Below are 27,997 nucleotides of genomic sequence, written 5' to 3' on the forward strand. Positions count from 1 at the left end.
AAATTTATGTGAAAACATCTAAATTTAGGCTACTGAAGCAAAGTACTAAAAGAAGCATTTATGTTTTCCATTTAAATAACTGAGGTCATCAACACGTGACATCTGGTTTCTACCATTCCTTCCCCACAGCCTCAGCAAACTGATTGCCTTTCTGCTCTAAGAACTGCTGGTTTGGCCAGGCAGCAGTTTAACCTGCACAGTGCTCTAAAAGTTCATGTAACAGTGATGGAGGAGACAAGGTGCTGCTGGTGGAGAAGGATGGGAGAAGTTCCAGGACAGTCTCCTTGCAGAGTTCCTGCAGATGGGAGGATTTGCTGACCTCGGTGCAATTAAGACAGCGAGAGAGACCAATGCACTGCAACATCAGATGTTATAGTTGCAAATAATTATGGGAGCATGACTAGCAAATTCACTTACACAGTCACTTTGCAATTTTTTCTTTAGCCGGCCTCAAATTGCCTGTTTTACTGTATCTTGCCTGAGATTGGTACCCTGACTGACTCGTTAAAGGTAAATTGATTTTTCTCAGCATCTTTCAAAGAAAAGCTGTACTGTTGCAGGGTAAGCCTTGCAAAGACTGCTTTTTTTTCCTCCAAATTTGAATTTATTTTTTCTTTTTTTTTTCCCCAAATGGTACTGTGTTTGGAACAGGCAGCCCGGCGTGAATGAATACATACATCCATCCTCAGTCATGAATTATCTCTGAAATATCTCACATAGGAACCAGGGATGGGAACTTTAAGCAGTGCTATTTCAAATGCACTTCCAGTATGGTCTTTACTGATGATTTAAATTTGCTGAAGAAAGACAATGGAGCAGATAAATGAATACAAACAAAGAAAAGAAAAAAAAAAGACTGCCTCTTCCAGTGTATTCTTAGAGTCTCTATATAATTAGATTTCTTAAAAGGCAGGCAAACACCAGATACTTTGCTGATGAAGTCAAAGTAACTTCAATGAAGTCAAGCAAGCTGCAGGCCTGTATGTATAGAAAGCTTTCCCCTTGCCCTACAATTCAAGAGGAAATGGTTTCCAACTAGAACAGGGGAGAGTTATATTGGGTATGAAGATGTTTTTTACAGTAAGGGTGGTGAGACACTGGCACAGGTTGCCCAGATTGGTGGTGGGTGCCCAGTCCTTGCAGACACCCAAGGTCAGGCTGGATGGGCTCTGAGCACCTGATGGAGCTGTGGGTGTCCCTGTTCATTGCAGGGTGTTGGACCACATGGCCTTTAAGGATTCCTTCCAACTCAATCGATTCCATGATTTCTATTCCAGTGGACAGAGCTTCTCAGTATGCCATGACCTTCTCAACAATGTGGTTGTCACTTTCTTTTTTTCCTTAAGTAACTATAAAACAGTGCTTTTTCTCTGTATCACATTCCTGGATCTGGCTGAGCTCTATTTTCCTCATACACACATTCATACATACGAAGACCAGCCTGAGCCAGAGGCCTGCAACAGAAAATTTCAGCCTGAACAGTTCTGCATTGGCAAGGACGTAGCATTGGAAAACAGAATCTTTTAATGGGAAATGTCTGGCAACCTTAATTATAGGCACCACTGCCAGCTCCACCAATAATTACAACTCCGTTTCAGCATCATCCATGTGCTAACACATATATAGAATGACAGGAGCATTTGCCAGTGATATCCACCAGGAAACACTTCCAACGGGCTGGAAAAGCAAGCCATGAGATGTGGAGGTGACTTCGCTTTGCCTCTGGGCACGGATCCTCCACTGTGAGCCACTCCAGCAACGCTGTGGAGGAGCCTCAGGGTTTCTCTGGCCTCCTTCCACCTGTAACCTCCCAGGCAGAGGGAGGACCGTATTTTAGTCTTATATTTAAGACCATACCTCAGTTCCCTGTGCTCTTGCATCTTCACACATCCTGCTTGAATATGGAAAGGGTAAACAGGACATTTCACTGCTCCCCAGGGGAGCAGGGCACCTCTACAACCAGAGGTGTTTGGGTGCCATCATAGTGCTTTGATCCCAAATGCTATGCACACAGATTTCATCAGCTCCCACCACAAACCTGGCTGCTGAAATTGTTTTCTGGCTCTCAGCAGCACCCTCAGCTGCCAGGGGTCTGCGGATTGATGTGAAAGGTCTGGAGCAGCACTCATTGGAAGCCTGCTTCATGGAGCTCCATGGCCCTGCTCCATGGCTGTGCTGGGTCTTTGCTAGCCACACTGCTCAACAATGACAGCCCAGAGCACGCATTTATAGCAGTGCTGAAATTTTAATTACCGAGAAATTAGGAAAAGAAGCGAGAAAGGATTGGGGGCAGCATGTAAAACAGTGAAAATATGCTGGATCTCCATCCATCTGTAAGAGCCTCGGAGGAAAATGGTGAGTGGTGAAAAGCTCTGAAGATGCAGATCTTCCCAGGACTCTGGTCTCCATCCCTGCACTCTCAGCCTCTCCCCATATCACAGGCCAGACCTCTGTGTCAGAGGATCAGTCCCTATGCAAGCCTAGAGGACAACTTCAACTTGCTGAAGTTCCTAATGTAAGCATTACAATAAGGTGAAAAAGAAAGCCAACCTTCATTAATTGTAGAAACCCTAACCCTAAAATTATCGACCTGGGACCCTTTACAGAGGAGAGGGAAGACAACATCAAAACAAACATGTCCATGTTTCCCATTGAAACCTCCACATGCCTAGGGAGCAACATTCTCCCAGACCTTAAGATTCAGAAGCAGAAAAATCATACAGCACAAGAGGTGCTGACCCTTGACAGTCAAATCAGTGCCACTCAGAGGTGTCTCATCAGTAAACTGAAACCTTCTCAGATGCAGTGTTCCACAGATAAATCTTATTTCTAGATTTCAGCTAATATCCTAATACCATTTAAACCCCAAATGTTCTTATTCTCCCTTTTCTTGAAGATATTAGCAACTCTTTTGTCCTTAATTCCACTTTAATAACATCCTTGTTTCAGAATTTTCATGGGTTTTAAATATTGTCATTAGCATTTTAAGTCAGTCTCCAATATTTGGCAAAGTTGGAGCTTCTGTCAAATCCAAAGTGGTTGCTGGCTGTGGGCCCTGGGAGTGCTGTTGTAGACCCAGCAGCCTCCATCCTCCCCAGCCATCACAACTGGAAACAGGTCCCACCATTCAGCCTGGGGAAGCCTGTGGCAGGTAGACATTAGAATTACAGAATCATTGAGGTTGGAAAAGACCCCTAAGATGCCCAGGTCCAATGCCCACTGACCACGTTCCTCAGTGCCACATCTCCATGGCTCTGGAACACCTCCAGGGACAGTGACTCCACCATTTCCCTGGGCAGCTGTGCAGTGCCCCACTGCTCTTTCTGGCAGGCTAGGCCAGTAGGGAAGAGGCCAAAGGAGGTAAAAAATGCCCCCAGACACATGCTACAGGTTTCCCAGGAGAGCTCAATGCCATCCAGTCAGCAATTTACATCCTGGAAGGGCTATGACCACTTTTTCTCATCCAAGGACCTGTGCTGCAGAAGACAACTCTGCCAGGATACCTTTATGTGCAGCTGAAGACACTGTCATAACACAAAGCAATCTTGTGCAACATGGCTTACTCAGTCTGCAAGAGCAGCTGAGGGCTCAACTGCTCCAAACCACCTGCAGCACTGCCTGGGGATGTACTGAAGGTCTCAGAGCAGGAAGGAAGAATCCTCCAAAGCATTCCCTGGGAGACAACTATAATCTGGGCCCCCTGTTATCCTATTCCCAGTTTGCATGATGCTGCGATATGTAAATCCAACAAAAAATGACCCTGGTTTCCAGGCACACTTTAAATTTAGTATCTCAGAAGCATTGCATTTAGGCTTGATAAAAGTTATGATTTGTTGATTAAATACCAGCTGAAAGCTGAAAGAGTGCTTCCTGTGCTTTATAGGGCCGCAGGCAATAAATTGTATTGCCACCTAATTATTCTGTCTGACTGTGATCTCCAAAAGAGAACACGATGTGTATTTGTCACAATGTTGGGGGAGGAGAACCCTGGGCATTGTGAACTTCATCACCACCATGCTTGTGAGGGAGGCAAGGGGACCTGGGCACAATCCCACAGATTTGCCTGCAGAGGCTCAGCATACGATCAGCAGAGCCACCTCATCCTGTTTCTGACTTCCCCAGGAGCTTTATGCAATCCATGAATTTCCCACCTCAAAATAGAAAGCCTCATTGGGTCAAACATGAGGCCCAAGTGTGATGGAGACCTATGAGGTATCTATGCCATCCTACCAGCTTCCTGAAAGGGGATGACAAGCCTTCCCTACTGCAAGGCTAAGGACACCCAGAAGTATATCCTCTCTTCTCTCTAATCTATATAGATCATTAACTAGGCCCGTCACAGTGATTTCACCTTCTCTCTCAGGTCAAAGGAATAGTAGGTTGGCTTGAACTCAAGGCTTGGCTTGCTCAGCATGGCCACTTGCCATGGTGGGGTCAGAGCATCTCCCAGCTCATGCCCAGGGGCCAGCAGCTCTTTCATGGTAAAACACATCTGTGCATAGCTGGGCTTACTCTGTAGATGGAGCAACTTCTCCCAAAAAGCCCTGATTAAAGATGGAATCACAGAATCTTTAAGACCCTAAAGTCTCCAAGTCCAACCCCAACCCACCCCACCATCCCTACTGACCACGTCCCTCAGTGCCACATCCCCATGGCTCTTGAGCACCGCCAGGGACAGTGACCCCACCACCATCCTGAGCAGCCTGTGCCACTGCATCACTACTCTTACTGGGAAGTTTTTCCTCATATCCAATCTGATATCAAACTGTAACTCAACCAGAGGCTCTCATGAAAAAAAACAAGCTGTTGCAATAGGAAAAAACACCATATTACTATTCCAAACTAAACCATTGCTAAGCAGATCTCAGGCCCAGCTCAGAGTCACTCTGAGACCTGTGGCAAGTCATATAATTCTTCATTGTCCACTGAGGGACCCATTGCAATATTGAAATATACTCATGGAGTACATATGTGCTGTTACTGTCCTTCTCCATGCGTATAGACCCAAGAATAGTGTGGACTCAATCTGTTATTCCTGTCATCTGAATAACAATTTATCCTGGTCATGCAAGATAATGGAAAGAGAGCTCTTTAAGAAAGGATACAAAAGGCTGATTCATCCTGAATTATCCAATCTTTTCTTTATTTTAAGCAGATGTAATCCATTCATTGTTCCAAGTGAGAAATCTGCTGCACAGTGGCAAGTGCCAACCTGAGCTCTTAGAAAGTATCTCTCAGTTCCTATTCACCCGCCCACAAGGAATACATGCACAGGCATCCAGCCTCACTGCTGGTGGGTACTGAGCACTCCCATCAGAGCAGGGGTCCCAGTACCCTGCCTGGGAAGCCTTCAGGATCAGCCCATGAAGCATGAACCAACAAACAGTGAAGATGCATGTTTTTCCCATCTGATTTTCTTTTCAGAGCAGTGAGAGGGAAGAAAGTCATCAGTTTGGGTTTCTAACACCCTGCAATAGCGCCCACATGTCATTTCCCAGTTCAAGTTGGTGGGAGATTTTAATCCATCAGCTGCCAATCCATTCAAACCCCCAAACGCCAAATTAAAACAATGACACAAAATGCCACCCTACAATCACCCAAAATGACATCCTGAATTGGTAAGTGCCCTTTAGCAAGGGGTTCCTCAGGTGAAAAGCGTAAAGCGAGCTGGAGCTGGGTCTTATGCTATCCCACAATAGAATTCAAAATAATTGTGCTGCTTGACAGGTAGTAAAATTCATGGCAGACTATTAAATCAATGGCAATATAATGTGGAACACTGCAGATTAAAAAAACGCCTGAGGGTTCACAAAGAGATGCCATTGGCAGGAGTCCCTCTGGAGCTCCTAATAGGTTTGATTTGTGGCAAGGAAAGCCAACACATACAGCCAGAGAGACAGTGGGGAAGACAAGAAGGGAAGAAAAAACAGGAAACAATTGTGAAGGAGTCAAGTTGGTGGGGAGTGGGAACGAAAGAACTGGAGAGAAAGGGCCAGCAAGTTGTTACTGTATGAACATCTTCGGTCTCCCCATCTTCTGCGTGCTGTTGCACCATGTTCATGGTGTCACAGCCAGCAGTCCCTTACACCAGCCTGTTCTGGCTGCAGGGAAGGAATGAAGTTCAGAAAGTGAAAGCAGGCTTCTAGCAGCAGCAGGATTTGGCCCAACTGCGGAAAACCCATTCAGTTTTATGAAAGACTTAAAGCCCTTTTTTCAGATTGTGCAGGTCACAATGCATAATCCAACACTGACACTGGAAGGGAGGAGTGTGACTTCTCGTGGCTGGGATGCAATGTCTCCTCCTGAGCACCAGGTTTTAACCCCAGATAAAAAACTCAGGGTGCTGGTGCTCAGCCTTGGGAGCAGCCCTCATGTCATGGACATTTATAACACAACGGGGACACCTTTCCAGCAGGAAGAAAGGACTCCTGGCAGGCCTGACCAACCACCATCAATGATTCCGCACTGATCAGTGTATTCATGAGATTACCCTGACTGGGTCTAGGGAAGCAGCTCTAAGTGGAAAAGGCATTTGAGGAACCTAAGCAAACCTTTCAGAGAGCCATTTAGTTCAGAAGGAGAGGCGCAGAGCCATGACAGATTCATGCTCTTTGTGAGAGGTTGCTCCAGCAGTTAATTGCTCTCACTGCCAGCATCTTATTTTCCTCTGGAATTTATCACACTTTAGTCCAATCAAGTGCTCATCTTCTGGGCTCTCTGTTATAAGAGTTCAGCAAGAAGTGCTGAGTCTATTAGAGCAAAGATCCCCATAGCACAGGACGTCTGCACTGACATTGAGATACCACAGTCAAATCATCCTACAGAGCTTTCTTTTGGTAGCCTGAGCCCACTGAACACTGCATGCAGGCATGCACCCTGTAACCCTGGCTTTCATGCACTCGTGGCCTCCCTCTTAGAGGTTGAAGACCAAACTGAATGCCCCCTTCCAAGTATGGATTTGCCATCTTCACTAGTGGAGGTAATGTGTCCGTGTGCTCCAAAACATACGTTGTTTGACTTACATCCAGCTTACTGGAGATAAATTCAGCAGCCCAGACAATCTGTTTGCACTGTTACTTATCATATCATCAATCCTGATTGTCTACGATGTCTATTTGATTTTTACCATGCTATGAATTTAAAAGTATATACTTCAATGACCAGGACTCGAACACAATACATGAATACAATACCAAGCCATGGGTTACAGCACATCGCTACTTTTTGTTTTGGAAATATCATAGACTCACTGAGGTCGGAAAAGACCTCTAAGATCCCCAAGTCCAACCCCAAGCCATCCCACCATGCCTGCTGAGCACGTCCCTGAGTGCCACATCTCCATCATTCTTCAATGTCCCTCAAGGCTTTGTCTTTATTAAAAATTCCTAGTACTTTAACAAAAGCTTTGAGGTAGGACGCCTATTAGACCAACAGATATTCTACTTTCACCTACCAACCTCACCACTCTAAGTACAAAATCACTGTTAGTCTATAGTGAGCAGTTAAATTGATTTCCAACTTGCAGGCCTTCTGTCCTTTTAGCTCCACTCAAGTTCTGCGGAAAGCTGGAAAGCTTGTTTCAGTGAAATTTTCACCATTTCAAAATTTTATTTTAATTCTGCCTCCGAACATGTTCCACGTCTCTAAATCTTACACAGGAAAAAAAAAAATCTAAATGTTTTTCCTAAGGTATTAAAACCGATGTTTCATTTTGCCCTTAAGCCTTGAAACTCTGCTCATGGTTTTCGTGCAATTTAATTGAAAAGTGCTAACACAGTAACAATTTTTCCATCACCAGAAATCTCAGTGGTTTTCCTTCTTGAATTAGCTCACAGCTCCAGAGCAGCCCATGCAATCACACCTGCTTGCCAAAGACTCTTCATTTCAAGGGTCATCATGCATCTTAGTCTGGGAGTTCATCTCCTTGACACACAGCGGGCCAGCTCGCACATTTTGCTCATTCAGAAAGGAAGAATTCAGCAACTCAGGTTATGAAAAGAGCCTTTTTCCCAAAAGAATAACCCCCGTCCCATATTACATCATGCTCTGTTGTGATCGTTTCATCAACTCTAAGATAAAATATTAAAATTCTAAAGCCGGGGCTTTCTCAATGTGATCATTCCTGATGAGATATTCAGAACCATGCTTGTACTCACAGTGCCTACAATAAGCAAATGAAAGAAGGCATCACGTGCTGGTCTGAACCCTCTGGGCTAAGCACTGGAGGGTGCCCAGTTCCCCATTGCTGTCCCACCCTGAACAAGTATTCACATTTGTTCAAAGATTTATGTAGGCTTTATATTTATTCATTGACCTTCCTGAGTGCTTGGAAGACCACTGAGCAGTGACACACAGTGCCCACTGTCCTGCACCAGGCCTCATGACAGGACATGGGGATCACTACCACCACTGATGAGAACTGGAAAGATGAGGGAGACTTTTGGGGACAACAGTGTGGAGGGGGGAAGAATTGGAGAGAGATGCTTTAGAGATAATGCTACCTTCTTCTTGCTACCAATGAGCTGCTGTTTACCTCATGTTCAACCCATCACAAGCCAAGACCAAATGCAGCTTCTGGGACATATTTACAGCACACATTTGCTCAGGGACATGATTTTGTGGAGGGTTGTTAGAGTTAGGGTAGTATGGTTGGACTTTAAGGTCTTTTCCAACCTGAGTGATTCTATGGTTCTAAATATTAAGCAACGATCATAGAATCATAAAATACACTGAGTCAGACGGGACGTGTAAGGAGCATTGAGTCCATCTCCTGGCTCCACACAGCACCACCCAAAAATCAGACCCTGTGTCTGAAAGCAGTGTCCAGATGTTTCCTGAAAATGATAACAAATCACACCCAACTTTAATAAATCCTGCCAAAATGCAAATCCTTGCTACCCTTGGAGCTAACGTTATTACCGTGAGGGCTGGCATGCAGCAAGTTTCAGTGGAAATAAATAAAAGCAGCAGGACACAACTGGTCTGCCAGACTTTTCCTTTCTTTTCAATTTCTGCTGAAAGCAGCCGTCATGCTTCAAATTCCTATGACTCTTTTTCCTGAATTTTCTGAACGTTAAACCTTTAAAAAAGTCACAAATGGCTTATACTTGGGGCTGGCTCCAAGAATATCTCAACTCAGAAGATGCTTTGGTCTTCCACAAACCCCCCACTTCTGCCCAAAAGCTATTAGGATTTGGTGCCTTTCATAACTCTCCTGGAGTTCTCTTCTTCACCTGTCATTTCTTCTCAATCAGAAGCACAAACCTCAAAGCCCTCCAGCTTAGCTGTCTCATTTTACTGGTCTGCATGACTATGGGAACAGTTACTCAAGACTCGACGTTACTCCCAGTTGAGATGTTCATGGTATAGCTAGAATGCTTTTATTTCTCAAAAATATCTGTCTGCTCTCATTTCCTTTGGCCACCAGTGAAACCAAATGTGGACACTCCAACTTGTCCAGCAAAGTTTAGGAGACCTTCCCAAAAATGGGAAGGTCTCCTTAAATTCTCTTGCAGTTGCTCAGTCAGTGCAACACAAAAATTATACAGACAGAAGGAAAAACACCGCCAAGTATGTTTAGGACACGCAGACGTAGAGTGAGAATTTGCTTTAAAATCAGTGGAATAATGCACCCAACAATGCAGGAGGCACACATAGATCAATGCATTAAAATACCTAAATAGGAGCCAAACAGCTGTGGGAATTGAGTAATATTGCAAGGGAAGAGTCATTTGGGGATTACCCATTAGGAGCATGTGCTGCTCCTGAACCTAAGCAGGAATGCAACTATGCAGGAATGCAGGGAATGTTGAAGAGACTCAAGAACACTGGATTAGAAGCACTTCTGCTTTTTTTCCTTAAACACACTATCAGGCATGCTTAATTATATCATGTTTAAAAGTCAGCCAAGCCTTGAAGTTACATTCTGCAACCAAGGTTGGGGTTTTGCAAGAGTTTTGCAAATGAGTGTGTACACTGCTCCTTGGATCCCACTGCAAAGAATTACTTTGGTTTTAATACTGTTGTTGTCAGCTGAGAATCTGTCATTTGCTGGCTGTGCCCTTTTGCCACCTATAGAACACGACATATACAGTTAACCCAGGTACTGAGGTGGTCATTAAAATCCAAAAGCAATTAGTCCTGACAGACTCAGCAATTGAGGGATCACTGTTTGCCACTGGTTTTCACATTGCAAATCTGAACTGCAAAAGATCAAGATTGGAAAAGACCTCTCAGATGATCTAGTTGTTGATTGCCATGCCCACTGACCATGTCCTTCAGTGCCACATCCCCATGCTTCTTGACACAGTGACTCCATCACCTCCCTGGGTGCTTTCAACCAGCTCTTTCCTCTTACAGCCAAAACTCAGTGTGAGAGGTGAACCATTGAGCACAAGCTGACTACTGTGCTTTGAGCAACAGCATCAGCATGGCTGCTCTTAGGAGTGGCCTAATTTCTCAGAGGTTTTTCTGGAAGACTGCCTCAGAGCAAACAAGCTTGTTTTCTGTATCTTTCTAGACATGCTCCAGACACAATCCCCACTCTTTTTTCTCTCCTAGGGGAACAGCCTTACAGGCTCATAGGCCATGTTGAAGCCAACCGATTCTTTGCTCTGTTTGCTTTTACCCTTCTTGATGCAACTCCTTTCTAATTTCTTTCACTGTCTTCTTCCCTATAGAGGGGTTTTGGACATGGAGGCCTGCTGAGATCTGAGCAGAGCATCAGCATAGAAACCTCCAGAAGATCCTTCAGACATGAATCACAGAATCACAGAATCATTTGAGTTGGAAGGGAACTTTAAAGGTCATCTGGTGCAAATCTCATGCAAAGAATAGGGACATCTACAGATGGTTGTTATAAAACATCTCTCTCCATCACCAGGTTGTACCATCCAACAAGGTAAAACTAGAGAAGGCCTCTCTGTGAGGCCAGGTGCCTCTTCCAGATTGTTCTGGAACTGGGAGCATTGAAGGCACAGGGAAGCATCCCCTAATGGATTTCCCACATCTGAGCTAGCTGCGAGCCACCACCACAGCTAAGCCCTGTCCAGGGGTTTATGCAGAGCCTTTGTGCTGCATAGAGCTTGCTCTGAGCCTCCTGAGGTCTTCAGAGCAAAGGCTCAGAGCACACCCAGGCTGGGCTCAGCTCTCACAGCACTACCAGCTCTCACCCTCCATGAAAGAGTTAACTGAGATCACCAGGATACAGCATGCATGCAAACACACACAAAAACTCACTGCAAGGATAGTGTGGGATCTTTTCCTTTTTTTCCTCCCTCTGTTTCTGTTGCCTCCATCTTCCTCCACCTCCAAAACATTTATTTTGCTTTCCTCATTGACGGAACAACCAGCTCAAGCAGAGAAAGGGATAAAATAAACTCAAATAAAAAAATATTAAAAAAAAAAAGAAAAGAAAAATAAATCCATAACAAACCCCTTTCAAATACTCACCCTTCAAAAGGATAAAATGATTTCAATTTTGGTCTGTCTCATTCTCTTCCCTTCCCCCTCCCTTCCCGAGGTGTATATACATATCTGTATATTTGGAGAGTGGCTTTTTTTTAGCATTATTTAGTTAATATGAATTACAGGCCTCAAGCTGCCTCCCCTCTAAACCCAAAATGAAGCAGCTCTCTTTTTTTTCTCTTTTTTTTTTTTCCCCTCTTCTTTCCCCCTCACCAACACGATTTACATTCTCAATGTAATGTATTAAAAAGTTGACAGGGCCGAAAGGATTCACATGATGTCGGCTAAGAAACCCAATTTCCATGATGAATTGCCCGGAGCCCCTGAATCACAAACCATTTTTTCCGCTGCTCAGAAGTTGATTTTTTTTTTTTTTTAAATCTTCTTAAAGCTTCTCTCCTAATCTTCGGCTAGAAGAGATGGGTGAAAGGATTTTTTTTTCTAAACTAAGGAAAGTATTAGCATCTTGGTTGTTGTGCATCAAATTTGAAAATGCAAGGTTAGTAATATTTCAAATCGGCTACGGTCCAAGCCACTTGATAAGTATGCCTGCTGTCTCCCTCTCCCCCCTCTCTCCAAGTTTCTGCTGGCAGGAGCACAGTGCTACTGCAGTGACTGTGTGTGCACACCGTGTGTGCAGGTGGGGTGGTGAGAAGGGATCTTCAGTCATCCCCACTGCTGCTCTTCCTCCCTTCTTTCCATAGGGTGCGCTTTCCAGTGGAGCACACCCAGCTGTCCCTATTCAGGATGGGAGATGGTTGGATGCTACAGCACATGATGTGAGATTGGGCAAATGAAGCAACAGCCAAATGCAAACAAATGTTTCCCATTTAGGTGCTGGGATAGGAGCCCCACACTCTCTAGGCTCAGAGACGTGTACCTTGTCTTATAAATGAACTCTTTTCCTCCATAGACTTCTTGGAAAGAGACATTTTGCCTTCTCTAAGGTGACACCCAACTGTGACAACAAGGTCTCTAACAGGATCTATGATATGATTCTATGATAAGATTCCCTCCCAGCTGCCCTCCTTCCCCAGTACATGAAAACCAGAAGGCGATCGGGAGCTCTGTGCACTGAGGAACAGCAGTTGGATTAAGGAAGGGCTGTTTCTTCCCCTCAGAGATGCCACCTCCAAGCTATGCTGTTCCCATCTCCATCACGTGTAGGGTGCTCCTACCACCTAACCATGAAGGAGGGATATGCTAGCAGCTGTGAAAACACCTGAGACTTTCAGGAAATGACTCATGCCACGCGGGCCAGATGCAAACACCAAGAAGATGAAGCAGCACAGACATGGAGGACTCACGTGTATAATATGGATATTATAAAACATTTCTTCTCAGAAAGAGTGGCGTGGCATTGGCACAGCTGCTCAAGAAAGTGGGGCTGTCATCATCCCTGGAGGTGTTCTAGAGCTGTGAAAATGTGACACTGAGGGACATGGTCAGTGGGGTGGGCTGGGGTTGGACTTGAGGATTTTAGGGGTCTTTTCCAACTTGAATCGATTCATGACTCCCAACAGCAAGTTCTGTATACAAAGAGTAGGCTCTGAGACAGGGTTAGGAAAGCAAAGCATTTTCAGGGAAGGCATCACATTTTTCCCTCTTTGCTCTAAAGACAAAAGATCTAGAGCAGACATGTGGTTAGACATGGCACCATCAACCTGTGCCATGGCTGTTCATCACTTGGGTTGAATGGGACAAGAGCTTATAATGGTAGCCCAGCTGTGATCCCTCATTGAGTAAGGGAAAGAACCTACAATTACCACAGAGAATGAGTCCTCAGTGCTGGTAAGAAGTCACCAGGACAGACACAGCAACAGCACACCCAACAACGAAAGAGCTAGCAGCTTAAATACACACTATGCAAAGAAACAAACCCCTTTGTGCATTTTAAAAGTCTCCTTACCAGTGTCATCTTGTGTCTCTAATTCTCATACTGGAGAAGACACCAGACTTTGCTGCTTCTGGGAATGCAAAGTTGTTGTAAATCAGTGATATGTCTCACTCTAGCCACCAACAGATCTCCACATTTCTCTTCCTTGGTGTCCTCCATCTCTTTCAGCTATTTCCCTAGATAACTAAAGACAGAGTGTCAACTGTATTTGTCATTTTGCATACAAATTTGTCCCACTGAGGGGAAAAGAAGCTCTCTTTCATAGCCAGGAAAAGAAAACAGAGCTGCCACAAATGCCAATTTTTTTCTTACTGGGAGTGGTTCTGCCCAAGATGCTGGAAGGAGGCAGTCTCTCATGACCTTGGCAGAGCTCCTGCACAAGCCTCCACTACCTTCCCACATCCTGACTGTTCTTCCTCAGTCTCTCTCTGGTTGCCTCTGAGTCAGGTGGCATTTCAACTCTTATCCCCCATACCCTAAAAATCACTTTTTGGAGGTTTTTCCCAAAGCATTTTGTCAAACCATGGCATAACACATCCCACTGTTGTATCAAAGCCCCATTTTGTTTGCTAGAGCCATGTTTGTTAGCCTCATCTCGTGCAGAACCATGGGATCTGTCTGACTGTTGTCTCAACCACTTTCCTTAGTACTAACACTGCTTTCACTGCAGGGGTCATCCTGATAATTACGGCTCAAAGCTAAGACTGATGCTGTCTTCCAGGTACAAGTTTTAACATACAACTGCCCAGGTGATACGTTTTAAATTCAGGACTGCCTCAAGCCATTCCAGCCCTTGGAGGTTTAGGAAAAACACAGTACTTCAGCTTAGGAGCTGATCAAGCTGAGCTCTGCTCCTTCAGCCACATCACCAGCCTTCCCTTCCCTGGATTTAGCACCAGGAATGTGAACATGAAGCAGCAGCAGGAGGGGATGACCCAGTAAGCACTGCCAGGAGCTAATCCATTCTCCTCAGGCTGATGAAGGCCCCCTCCTGTGTCCTGAGCCCACAATCCCTGCATGGTGCTGCCTTGCAGAGGGGCTGGGGGAGCCCCAGAAGTCACTCCTCCTTCCCTGCTGCTGTTGGTCAAGAACTGTGGAGATGTGGCACTGAAGGACATAGTCAGTGGGCATGGTGAGGATGGGCTGGGGTTGGGCTCAGGGATCTTAGAGGTCTTCTCCAACCTGATTTAATGACTCTATCTGAACACTTAGGAGAAGGTAAGAAATATTGTCTGCAGCTGTTGAAACCTTCTCAGATCCCATACTGTGGACTCTGTGTATTTTAAGGGGTTTTCCCATGTATCCCCAGGGCTTGATCAAATGATAACAGACAAAGGGGACCTAAGTTATAACTGTTGGAGAATTTCAGAAGTGCTTTCCTTAGCCTTAGCTTGCACTGGCACTGATATCTTTCAGTGGGATTGTCCATTCTGGCCTATTAGGAAAAGCATTATCCCAGCAGCCAAAAAGAGAAAGGCAAGTTAGCAGCAGCCCTTATGAGCTAACATTCTTTCCATTCTCTTTTGTGTCCCTCCGTCTGAAATAGTTGTTACCCAGTATTTATTACTGTGCAATCACTGCACCCATTGAAATTCTAGAAAACCCTTCATTCCCATCATTCCCTTCCTGCTTCTCCAAACAACAGCAGGAAACTCAGACGACTTGCATTGCCCGTGGGCACCTTTTTTCCAATTACAGTGGAATGATGGTCATGCAGACCAAGCCTCATTACACCTTTGGTCATTGTCAAACATTTTACAGTGCAGTCTGATCTCCTAAACAAAGCAGGTTTAAGGCAGGAGGCCAGTCAGATGCCACCAGGACCATCAGCTTTTGCATGATGCATGCACAGAAAGCAGCTGGAACACAGAAGCATGAATGAACTTATTTCCTTCGCCGCAGGGTAACCAGCAGTCTCCCTGTAGGATGTCAAACTTGGAGCTCACTTCACACCTAAGTTTTAAATCAAGTGTGGTATTCAGAGCGTACCTTATCTAGATTACATTCCTTGTGAAGGAACATCAAAGTGATGAGAAGAACAAGTAGAGGGAGTTGAGGGTGAAGGAAAACGGATGTTGGCTCATCACCAAGCTGCGTGCTTGTGTTGCTGCAGCCAGCCTGTGTTTAGTACTGTGCAGTGGGCAGCAGTATGCTTTACAAGGCATGGTGAGCCAAGGCAGCGCCCTCACCCATCAAGGCATGATCCCACAGCTCCCAAACAGAGCACCCAGCAGAGCCCACCAAACAGTGGGGATGAACCAAATCCAAAATGATCCCACCGGGAAATGGGGGCAGAAATAATAGTAAATCCAAAACCCAAGCAAGAGAGAGAGATCAGAAGAAAGACTAGCATGCATATAGCCTGATCCAAGCCTAAGGGCTTAAATGGAGCTCCTGGACCTATGGAAAGCCAGTGGGAGGATGCGGGGCCCTGCTGAACCTGTTCATTGCCTGGTAGTGCTCTGGTTCTCACATCACAGCAAGGATGTCTCTAATCCTATGGCCATGACCTGTCCAGAAAAGAGGATGCTTCCTGCCCCATGGGCTGCTGGAAGAGGTCCAAGCAGCCTCCATCGCCCTCGTGTCTGCACTGGGCAGAACTCGAGGTAAGTGCCTGCAGGCAGCTGTCAGTGACTGCAAAGACAGCAGCAGCCTCCAGCGGCCAGCGGGCAAACGACAGCAGCGTGGTTGTGCATCTGGTGCCCCATGGTGAACAACGTTGCTGCCTCATGCCCATCATCCCCCGGTGAAGACCAGCGTGGCTTCACATCCAGCATCCCACGATGAACTCCAGTGTGGCTTCATGTTCAGTGTCCCATGGTGAACACCAGCGTGGCCTTGTGTCCAACATCCTATGGTGAACACCAATGCAGCCTTACATCCAGCTGTAGGACCTTGGGATGCCTCATCCCATGCATTTCCTGCATGTCCTCTATGAGCTATTCTTCCCCAGAGAACACCCTGTGGAGGAGGAGCCCACCCAGGAGCCTGGAGAAGCTGCAAAATAGGAGTGGGTGAGCCTGTTTTCCTGTTGTCTCCTTTTTCTCAGCCCTTTGAAATAATCACAATCATAGCAATTATTGCAAAGATAAAATAGCAAGGATTATGAAATCCTCCCAGGCAAAGCTCTCCATCAATTAGCTAAATCAATCCTTGCTTCAAAATATAATCCACAACAAGAAGCCACAGCAAGAGACAATTAAAAAAAGAAAGAAAAAAAAAAGAAAAAAAAAACAAACACAAGAACAACAAATAAATATCTTTGTGGAAGAGAAGGGTGGGGAGGATAGAGATTTTTATCAGAAAGCAGAATGATTGCAGGCAGTTGCCTGAATATCTCAGCCCATGAAGGTCGTACTGCTGAGGTTCTGAAGCGTGGCTGAGGGACTCCAGGGATGCCATGAGTTTGGAGCAACACCAAACAAACGCCTGGGCTGACATTTTGTAAAGCAGTACATAAAACTGTGTTCCTATGCCTACATTTAGACACATGTAACTAGAAGAGATCTGTGGGACCCCAAAGCCCATGCCCCCCAAGCACAGACAGCGCTGGTGTTGTCACTCACTGACATCAGCGTGGCACCAGCTCTCTAGGCAGGGTGCTGGCCCCTTGTTCTGCCGAGGGAAGGTGATCAGTTTTTCTCATCTCAGCCCCATTTCTTCCCATTACAATGTCCCCTACTGACCAAACTAGCTGCCTACTGCTCCAGTGCTCTGCTTTGGGAGTAGGGCAAGCAGTTTGCTTCTTGGAGCCCTGAGTCTCCTGCAGCAAGGAGGCTGAGTGCTTGATGGATGTAGTACTATTAAAATTAAAGTAATGCCCGGTGACTCCAGGCAGGGATCAAAGCTCAACATCACACGAAGCTTTGGTGATGCTGGTCCCCTGCCTTAAGTCCCTCCTGCCCACACAGTCCCAAACTCTCCAGCTACAAAGAGGTCAAAGCTTGAATTCCCAAATCGCCCCCATGAACCCCACACAAGGAGGACAACCTCCTCCCATGGCAGGATACCCAACAGATGGGCATGATGCCCATGCAAAGACACACGTCCCACTGGGGCACCCCAAAACCACCATCCGCAGGAAGGGCATGGCTCCATAAGCACCATACAAGGCCCCAAAAAGTTGTATGTCCTCATGACACTCAGTTCTGACACTGAGATGGAAGCAGAGCAATGCCAACACGCTGTGGAGCTTCAGCACTGGGCTGATGCCTTGAATAAGGATCACTACTCAATGTCTGACCACACAGTTCTGTGTTTATGGCCCAAATTTCCCTTTGTTTGCCACTTCTCTGCGTGCTCCCTCTGCATGCCCACATCCAGCACCTGGTACAAAACAAACCGTGCTGAAGGAGCAGGGAGAGCCCTTGGTTTGCAGGCAGCCAGAGCCACATCCCCAGCCTCTCCCTCCAGCAGCTTTCTCTTCCCTCTGAAACTCAGCGTTCCTCCACCGCGGCAGACAGAAACCATAAGGGACAATCAGAGAGGTTAATAAAAAGTTGAACACGTTCTTAAATGACAGCTCGAGCTGGAAATGTGAGTCTTCTGTTTGTGTTTCTTTGTCGCTCGGCTTGAATATCCCTGCTAATTTTTTGAATATTGCTGTAGTGTACAGAAGAATTGCTGATGACACATTTTCCTAACGCTCGCATTACACAAAAGGAGATTATATTTTAGCCTCTTTTAGAGACTATAAAATCAGATTCATCCTAATGAAACAGCAAATAAAAAGGGTTTTCCCTTTTCTTTCTCAATCTCTTGGCATTTTTTCCTCCTGTGGTTTTATTCTTCTCCTCCCCCCTCCTCTTTCTTACATTATCTGTGTTTCCTGCTCATTTCAACTTGATGACATGTTGCTGGGACAACTAAGTCTCGTAACCTTCTTAACTTTGCCATTGTTACTGCCTGGAGTGTATTTAGGAGGAGTGTTTTAATTTCTTTTCCAAGGCACAGCGCCTGCCCCGTAGAAAGATATTAGAAATGGAGGGGGCTGGGGGGGAAGAAGGCTTTTCTTCTATAAATGTATGCTATTCAAATCATCTCTTTTTTTATTTCCTTTAAACCCATCATTTGTATGCTGTAGGTCGCTACTTTAAAACCCGGCTCGCTGTCGCTGAAAGGATCACCCGTATAATGATGTCATCCATATTCAGCTGAAATCTCAGCTCCACTGGAGCCCGGCGCTTCCCCCTCACCCCCGGCCCCATCCTCACCCCTATTCCCATCCTCATTGCTATTGCCACCCCCAGCCCAGCCATGGGCTCCAGAGTGCTCCCTGCTCACCCAAAATCTCCTTCTGGGAAGAGCAGCAGAGTGCGATGGAGGAACAGGTGGGACAGGCACCAGGCTGGTAGCAGGGGGAGCATCGCTCACATCACCGACCACACACATCAGGATGAGTTTGGGAGAAGGGACTGGCTCCTTCCCACAGGTTATCACTTGGAGGAGAAGTGAGCACTCACACTGAGCCCCAAGGATTCAGCACGTCAGGGCTCACGCAACCCAGCTGTCCCTTATAGCACGGGGAAAGCTGGGTCCTGCAGAAGGGGTTGTAAGGATCAGAGCAGCAGCATCCCAAAGTACCCCAAAAACATCAGATACCTGATCGTACCCATGCTGTTCATGCAACCTCTTCGACGCCGGTTTGTTGTCGCCCTGACACACTTATTGTACCTGGATCAATGCTCTTTTAACAACTAATTGATCTTTTATTAGCATAGAATAACTTACTTATTAAATCTAAATTAAAGACTTAATTGAGACACTTAATCTAGAGTGCCTCAGTGTATCACTCTCATAAGCATAATGTATAATTTAATTAATTGACGGCGCTGATAATGGCGTGTCATCTGTCACCATTCCTCCTGACCTGGGAGCCAGAGGGGCGTGCAGCATCGGCAGGAGCGCACCGCCAAGGCGATTCACCTCCCCACTGAAACACATAAAGACAGGCTGCCTGGGATCAGAGATCGATATTAACATGTTATCAGTGCAGAAGGAGAAAGCAGGTGGACGCGTGCCATGAGCTGACAGCAACAGCAAGGGCACCGTGCTCTGCCTCAACCTCCCTCCCAGAGGGGATTTCAGCTCCAATCCCCACCGCTGCACCCAGAGCACCACAGGGGTATCCAGCAACGCCTTCACCCCACGCATCTGACTTGAAGATAGGGTTGGGGAGAGGAAAAAACACGCCGAGGGCTGCGGGACCCACGCCTTCCCTCCGTGCCACTCCTTCTGCCACAGCCCAGATTTGGGTCCACGCACCATTTTCCGCAGCAGTTCCCACCTCTTTCCCCCTTCTCCCCACTGCCGTTTCCCCACGATGGAGAATTTCATTTTTAAAAACTCTCTGAGATTTAATTTAAAAAAAAAAAAAAAGAAATACAAAACGGCAAAGGGAGGGCTTCTGAAATAAAAAAAAAAAAGGTAAAGAGAGATGATGGTTGGAACAAAATGTTCCGGAAGAAAGCTGTTCCCTTGGGGTTTCTTTTCTTTAAGCTTTGCATATTACAATTTGAAATTTTTGTAAAGAGATCCCCATTTTATATTCACACTGGTAGCCTGAATTTAAATATCTCTCTCACCTGAGATTAATACAGGCTTCACCCTGAATTACTTCCCAGCTCTGAAGTACAGCTCGGGAGAGCTCAACTCTCCACAAATTCACTTCTCTTTTAGAGGCATAAAAGCTTAGGAAATATATGAAATATTAAAATAGCGCGTGTGCCGGGGCAGAGGGGGGAGAGGGAAGGCTGGGTCATGGGGGGGGGGGCCCTTTGATATGAAAACCCACTTCTCCTCAAATGAAAGCACGGATGTGCTGGCACAGGACGAGAGACTCATCACTGTCCAAAGACAGAGATTTCAGCCCAAAGACGACAGCTTTTGTTTTGTTTAGCGACTGCAAAGCCCTACACAGGGAGCAGGATGCAAGCTGTGTCACGAGCAGAAGAAATGGGCATTTCTGTCGGCGACAGAAAATATCAAGTTCCTCCAGAGCAAAACAACAAACGAGGTTACAGACTTGAAAGCACAGCTCCCTGTAATGCTAACTCAGTGTAAACCAAATGCACGTGATGGGGGAAAGTACCTTGAACATGCTCAGGGCCCATTAGCTAATTGCCATAGATATCTGACGTTTTATGTCATGATTTAACCCTTGGGCCCCAGGGCCACTGCTCCTCCTGGGCTCTCTGCATTTCCTCTGCTATTGCAGCTGCTGTTTCTCCACCCAAGGAGGATGCTGCAAGCTGGAACCTTTGCTTCCATTCTCCGTGTCTACAAAGCGGTGCAAGGTAAGGTTTCCCCTTGGCAGATGATCCCAGAATGGTTGGGGTCAGAAATGACAGCAGGTCCATCTGGTCCCACCACAGGACTATGCAGAGCAGGGTGCTATGAACCATCAGCAGAAGATACAGCAGAGACAGCCCAGGAGATGCAGCCAGCAGCACCGCCTCTGGGTGCTCCGCATGCCTGGCTGCGATGGTTCCTCCAAGCACTGCTGGCTGCTAACCCACACCATAGCTCTTGTCTCCACCCCTCCGGTCCCAGACTGTCATTCCTGCTCCAATGATCAGGTTTTCTTTTCATCCACCTCTCTTCAGATTCTACCTGCTATCAGAGCTCTGCTTGCAGGCACCTGAGAGCTCAATACCACAGGCACAGCACGCACTGTGATGCCCCACAGCCGTCAGAGAGTTTGGGCAACACTCATGACCACCACAGCAACCTTCCCTTGAACACACGGTTCACAAGAGACACCAGTGCTAAGGAAATCACCTCCTCTTGCTCCCCGCAGTCTCCAGGGTGTGCAGGACACCCCATAAGCCAATCTTCAAACCAAAACCAAACCCAAAAGGGATGCGATGGGTAACCCAAGGAACCAGACAAGCCCAGCTCCACTTTGGGATGCCCCAACTGGATGTCTTTGATGCAATCATCACCACCAGCCCTAGAGCCTGACACCTTGCAAGTGACAGCTTGCCATGACTGCCAGACCCAAGTGGTGATGTGTCAGTGATGAACACAGGGGTTGGCCATGCTGCTCTGCCCCGAAGCTGCATTCCCTGCACACGTGGTTCTGTTCGAGAGGTGCCGGCTGCTGCGGCAGAAGGACTTCTGTGCAGCTCTCCCTTCTGTCAGCTGCAATAAATTTCTTCGCTAGTGCTTCTCCTCTGAATCGAATATAGTTTATTTCATTTTAAAAGTCCTTTTTTTTTTTTTTTTTTTTCATTTCAGGAAAATGAATGTTAGAGCCAGATAAGAAACTATAGTCTGCTTTCAAGAAGGTTACAAGAAAACTGCATCTTGCATTACTAATCCTTTATCTTTCATGTTAACAAAAAGATTACTGACATATTTTTGAATGAAAGAAAATAAAATAGCAAATGCATCTAAAGAACTGTGTAACTTTCATGCAACACACAAATCGGTTGTTAAACGTGGAGAAAAAAAAGGAAGGGAATGAAGGGAAGATTCATAATACATTTCCCTTTGTAAAGTGAGCAAACCAACTTTCTATAATAAGAGGAACTACTGGAGGATTGGAGGAGGTTCCTTTCGTAGATGGAGAACAATATTGCTTTTAACTGGAGGCTGGATTTGGGGAGGTGGAGGGGGAAACCTCCCTTGCTGGGGTCTCCAGATGGAGACTGGGAGGTGTTAAGGGATGGGCTGCAGGGACCCGCATCCCCCAGCCCCATCCATCAGCCTTGGCTTAGAGGAGCTGTTGGAATGGCAAAGATCAGGTATGAGGTGAGAAAAATCAGGTATGGGGTGACAAAGATCAGCTATGGGGAGACTGTGCTGGGTCACACCACATGGAACAGTTGCCCTGGGGATGTGTGAGGTGCCCCCACAGGAGAAGCTGCACCCTGATCTTCCAGGAGAAAATATCTCCTGCCTTGGCACACAGTGCTTTATTAGGAAACCCATAATTGAATTCCCTGACCATTCAGTTCTAAAACTCCTTTGATTGAGAATTAGTTAATTACATTGGGCCCAGTATATTCCTTGTTACAAATGTTGACCATGCCCCCAGATATGGTGGGCTCCACTTGCATTGTGTCCTTTGAAACACTTTTTTAGGAGCCTTTGAAGCTTTCCCCCCTTAATGACACATTGTTCGTTAATCAGATGCCATAACACTTCCCCATTAGGAAATAGCTGTTTGCCACTCACTCAGGCTGGAACAGGTAATAATAATTCCAATGTAATGGATCATGTTGCAGAATGAATGAGGATACATGCAAGATGGTGACATCAGTGTCATTCTAATGAGATGATTTCCTACCCCCAAAAATGCCAGATCTGGGCATCCAAGCAGGAACACTGCCCACACCACTTCTCCTCCCAAAGATCTCCTTCTCCCTCCAAACCTAAAGCGATCGTTTGCACTCAGAGAACTGATTTGCTTTAAGTCCTACCAAGGGAGGACCAAGGGACACGGCCAGTGGGGACGGGTTGGTGGCAGGACCTAATGATCTTAGAGGTCTTTTCCAACCTTAATAATACTATGATTCTATGAAAATATCCCTCAATTGCTCTGCTTTGCTTTGATTGCTTTCCCAAGCCCCACCTCCCCAAGCACTGCTTCACTCCCACATCTCCTGTTTGCATTGTTCCCCCTGTGCTCTGCTCCACCTGCACCTTGCCCCGACTCGTACACTGCTTCCATGTGCACATGGCTCTGTGTGCATACACCTGTGCTAGCACCTACCTCTACCTGCCCATCATTCCACATGCACGTTACTTTGCTTGCACATGGTTGAGCTTGCACATCATGCTGCTTGGCACATCGCCCTGCCTGCATGCCACTGACTTGCAAACTGCTCCTCTTGCACATCACTTGCAAAGTCTTGTCTCTTCCATTTGCTTCTATTGCCCTCTGCTGGGCACTGTCAAAGGGACAGCTGATCCCTTGGGCACTGCGTTTCCATCTCCGCCACCCTCTGCAATTTCAGGGGAACTCCAAGCAGATGAGGCATTTAACACAGGGCATGGAGCAGCTCGGCTCTGCCTCTCAATCTACTCTGCACGGCTTGGAACCACCCATGAGGACAGTCGGGGTTGCCCAGTTGTGGTCCAAGAACAGTAATGGGGGGGATACATAGCAGCAGGACAGACACAGGGACAGATGGAGGAGGGGACAGATGCCCACCCTGCAGCTTCCACTTTGAGAAGTCCTGGCATGCCTGCTGGATTAGGGATGATAGAGAGGAGTGCCTTATAGAAATTAATTCCCAAAGTGTAATTAACATCTGGGCCAGCTCGGCGCGCTCCCCAGCTGCTAATGAACCATGGCACCGCTTTAATTCCGGAGCCACCGCACCATCTTCTTATTAAATCCAGGAGCAGGTTCCAGCACATTTCCCTTCGAGGAAAAAAGGAGAAAGAAACGGAGCAGGATTTGTCTCAATGAAATATGATAGATTAGAGTTGGCCGGATAAAGAAAGCAGGGGAAGGAGGGGGGGAAATTTCCCATCTTGTGCACGCACGTTGCTGTATTCTCTTTCGCAATGACCTCCTTCTGCCCCATCCATCAGCCCGGGGTTGGCTTATTCTAACGAGCAGAGCCTTTTCTCATGTCGTACAGGCCCATCAGACTCAATCTGCATGCCAATTACTGGAGCAGACCCCCTGATACTGAAAAATGGAAATTAGCCGTCAAGCGGGCCGGGCTGGATTGGCCTGCACTCCTGCTGCTCGGAGACACCCGCAACGAGGGAGCCCCCAGTGGAAAAAGTAATCAGGAATAATAATAAAATAAAATAAAACCCACACAACTAGCCTATTTTCCTGCTGTTCGCCTTGGTTGCCAGCGTTTGGGGCACAATGTGGAATTCACCAGTGGGCAGAAGGGTGGGGAGGGGAAGGGTTGGGATAATTGTATTTGGGCGACGCACGGGAAGGACACAGGGAGGAAATGTGATGGTAGGGGTGAAGCAGGAATTGCTGGACCCAAACTCACCAGCTGCTACACCCACCTGCAGGAATCAATCATCCATGATGGGAACGGCAACAAAACCCAACAACGTGCACACCACGCTCAAGCAGTCTGCCCTGGAAGGGTGCTGGAGAGCTTTGCTGGGAGCTGATCGAGGTGCTGGTGGGGCTGGTTGGTGCTGGGGGACTGCTGGTGTGCACCCACCCCAATCGCTCAGAGCTGGGAAATGCTGGAGTGTGTGATTAAACCTCAGAGGCAAGGAGAGAGGTGACAGAGAGCAAAGCGGGGACAAGGGGAGGATGGGGACACACAATGCCCTTTGCAGGGGGCTGTGCTCCCGGGGGCTGTGGGTTGATAAGCTTCACTTTGCCTGCCTCCTCGCTCCGTAATAACCTCATACATCAACCGGGGAGACTGGGGAGCATGGCTGCAAGGGATCTGTTTCCACTGCCATCATTAGCCTGCAGCCCCTTTGCTCCACATGCAAACGGGCTGTGGTCCCCACGAGGAGTGCCTCACATCACTGCTTCCTGCATGGGCACAACCAGCCTGACATCTAGTGGCACAGGGCAAAACGGTGTTACAAAATGGGATGTCCGGGAGCCTGGTGGCTCCTTCTGCTCAGTGTTTGTCTCCAGGGCCAGGGAACTGACCCCTTCTCATCCTCTGTAGTTCTTTGGGATCATTCAGCAGCAAAAAAGAGGGCAGTTTTGAGAGGTGTTCACTATTCTCTGTCCACATCCAACCTCTTCATCCCCTTCTAACAGCCCTATTTTTGGTGGCTGGCCCCCTTGCCCCACACCCAGTGGCATTCTGATGCAGCCAGGATGCCCAGCAACCAGAGTCCCTGCCTACTGCAGTCCCACAGCCAGAGCTGGAGGCAGCAGGAGCTGGTGGAGGGCATTCTGCCCAAAGGATGCACCTGGCCAACGGGTTCACACATGGGGAGCAAGCAGGACAGTGCTTCTGAGTGACTCAATGCTTTATTGGGGGCCTGGCTCCCCACCATTCACTCAGCAATGCTGCGGAAGGACTGGACAGCGGGGGTCACTGCTCCCCACTCCACTGGCTGCCGGTACTCGCCCTTGGGCAGCAGGTACTGCCTGCCCCGGTAGTTGGGGTGCTCGTAAAACACCCAGATGCCCTCCAGCACCCGGCAGGCATGGACCTCACGGAAGTGGCACTCCTCCAGGATGGAAGGGCAATCTTCATTGGCTTCAAACATCTGCCCACCGAAATCCCCCTTCTCAAACAATTGGATGTGGCCCTGGGCTCCACTTGGCTGGAAGGAAGAAGGGAGAGAATTGCAGGGGGTTTGGGATGTGTCCGGGCAAGACAGCCAAGCTCAGGTCAGGCACCAACACCCCAACACACTGGCACAGTGCTGAATAGCTCACATCAGTCCCTAAATACAGCGTGGGGTAATTCCTGACCAAGCATCACACGCAAAGAGCACATTCAGCCTAAACCCCCCACCACAGCCCCAGTTTCAGATGGGTGGGGGAGAGATGAGCACGTGCTGGGTTCTATCCCGTGCAAGCTGCCTGCTCAAAGTCTGTAGCCACTCAGTGCAAGCATCAGGAGGGATGCACCCCTCTGCTCCCCACTCCTCTGGGCAATGAGGAGTTTAATGAGCTGCTGACCCCAGCTGGGTTGTATTACAGGCAAACGCAGCACGGCTATTTTCCACTGTGATTTCGAGCGCTGCGTTGCCTGAAGGCACCGTGGTGGTTTTAATCTGCGGCTGCCCGGACTTGGTCTCCCCCCACCTCCCCTCCACCCGCTCTCACTACCAGCCCCAGCCAAACTCTGCAGGATCTCACAGCTCTGTGTCACTGCTTGGGGGGCTCTGAGCCAACGCCTGCATGGAGCCAGTCTCCATACCACCTCCCCATGTATGGGAGGAGAATCCAAGCACAGTAAATATGCAGCATCACCTCCACTCTTCATGCTGGCAAAGGATGCTGTACTGCTCTTAAACCTCCCACGTGCTCCTGCTCCAACCCTTGCAGCAGTTCAGAAGCCCTGCCCTAGGCTAAGTTGTTTACACACACCTCAAACCTGCAACAGACAAAAGCAAGCCTCTTGTAGCTTTAAGACCTGCTCCATGCAATGGCAAATCATGGTAGTGCTACCCATGTCAGCAATGCACAAATCATAGCATCATTAAGGTTGGAAAAGACCACTAAGATCATCTAGTCCAACTATTGACCCATCAATGCCATGCCCACCAGGCATCAGCTACACCACTGGTACTGACACTGGGGCAGCAGAGCTCAGCTCTAACACCACGCTGCCACCGTGCCAGACTGGAGGATATAATGACCCCCAAGGTCATTGTCCCAGCTTTGGGACTTGGAGCCACCTACCTACTGCTGTCCTCTTCTTAGGAACCACAAGAAGATGGGGGCCACCTTCAAGCACCATCCCTAGAGGTGCTCAAGGCCAGGATGCATGAGGCTCTGAGCAACTTGATCTGATGGGATGTGCACCCACACATGGCAGAGGGTTGAAAGTGGACGGATTTTGAAGTTCCTTTCAACCCAAGCCATTCTATGACACTACAAAGTACCCTGAAGCAGCAGACTGGTGAACTAAGACACCCTGGGAAGCATCACACTTACTATCTGGACGGCTTTGCAGGAACCGAGGCGGTCGTTGAGGCCCATCCAGTGGTGGTATTCAGGGTACTCCCCCCGCCTCAGCACATACATGTTCCCCAAATAGTTGGGCCTCTCGTAGGCCACCCAGGTACCTCCCTCCACCCGGATGGAGTTGCAGCGGTTCAGGTAGGTGTGGAAATCAGGGCAGTCAGCGTCGCACTCGTAGCGACGGCCCATGAAATTCTTGTCTTCATAGAAGGTGACCTGAAAGACCAGTAGGGGAGGGAAGCAGGGGGTTCCTCATTCCTCCACAAGCACTATTGGTGTTGCCACTGGAAGGAAGTTGCTCCAAAGCATGCAGCCACAATCTGAGCTCATCTGTAACCCCTGTTGCCTCCAACATGGAGAGAAATAGGAGTAATGGCAAAAAAATGAGTTCCCAAACTCAAATGTTCCAGGGAAAGGACAACTGATGTGCAAGACTCAACACCATGCAGACTCGGGCATTTGCCCTTTTCCAGCCTCCTTAGATGGCCATCAGCCCCATGCATGCTGCCTGTGTTGTTAGGCAGCATTGGAGACTGCCTCAGCTAATTCCCACAGCTGCCCTGGGCAGAAGTTTCCCCAGCCCCAGTGATTTAAGCATCTAACACGCAGGACCCTGTAATCCATTTTTCCCCACATACCAGCCTGACTTCTTCACCCTCTGTCCCCAGAGGAGACTTAGCTAGTGCTAAGGCACAGCAGAAATGCTGGCAGTCTCAGTATCCCCCGGTCATAGCTTTCCCAGTCATAGCAAACATAGTGCATTAAGATACACAGCCACCTCTTGACCCCAGCTAGCTGTACTTCACTTACAGCACCTTGGCTTCTTGTATTGATTTAATGCCGCTGCTGTTAAAAATACAGTTCAAGGCCGCCATCTCAGCCTTGGAATTAGACTCAAATCTAGGACAACCTCGCTATTTTTTTTAATACATACGCTTTCTGTAAAAAAAATAAGCTAGCCACAGTTATAGCTGGTTGGTCAGAGTGCCCCACCAGCCCAGCCAGGCATCTGAGGGTACATGTGCCCTATCACAGCA

At 47.5% G+C, this 27,997-nt stretch overlaps 2 protein-coding genes across 2 annotated transcripts in view; both read right to left on the reverse strand.

Moving 5' to 3' along the window:
• The window catches only part of TBCCD1 (TBCC domain containing 1), a 55,036-nt gene that overhangs the window by 16,281 nt on the left and 10,758 nt on the right, over positions 1-27,997 (reverse strand). The window lies entirely within an intron of this gene.
• CRYGS (crystallin gamma S) lies at positions 25,319-27,279 on the reverse strand. The gene is made up of 2 exons (XM_065748381.1): positions 26,934-27,279; positions 25,319-25,591 (listed from the first exon to the last, which is right to left on the reverse strand). The coding sequence occupies exons 1-2, from the start codon at positions 27,147-27,149 to the stop codon at positions 25,319-25,321; spliced, it is 489 nt and encodes a 162-aa protein (XP_065604453.1). The 5' UTR covers positions 27,150-27,279.

The sequence above is a fragment of the Cyrtonyx montezumae genome, unplaced genomic scaffold, assembly GCF_038088225.1.
Source record: "Cyrtonyx montezumae isolate F1298 unplaced genomic scaffold, pur_monq_1.0 scaffold_5, whole genome shotgun sequence".
Lineage (NCBI taxonomy): Eukaryota > Metazoa > Chordata > Aves > Galliformes > Odontophoridae > Cyrtonyx > Cyrtonyx montezumae.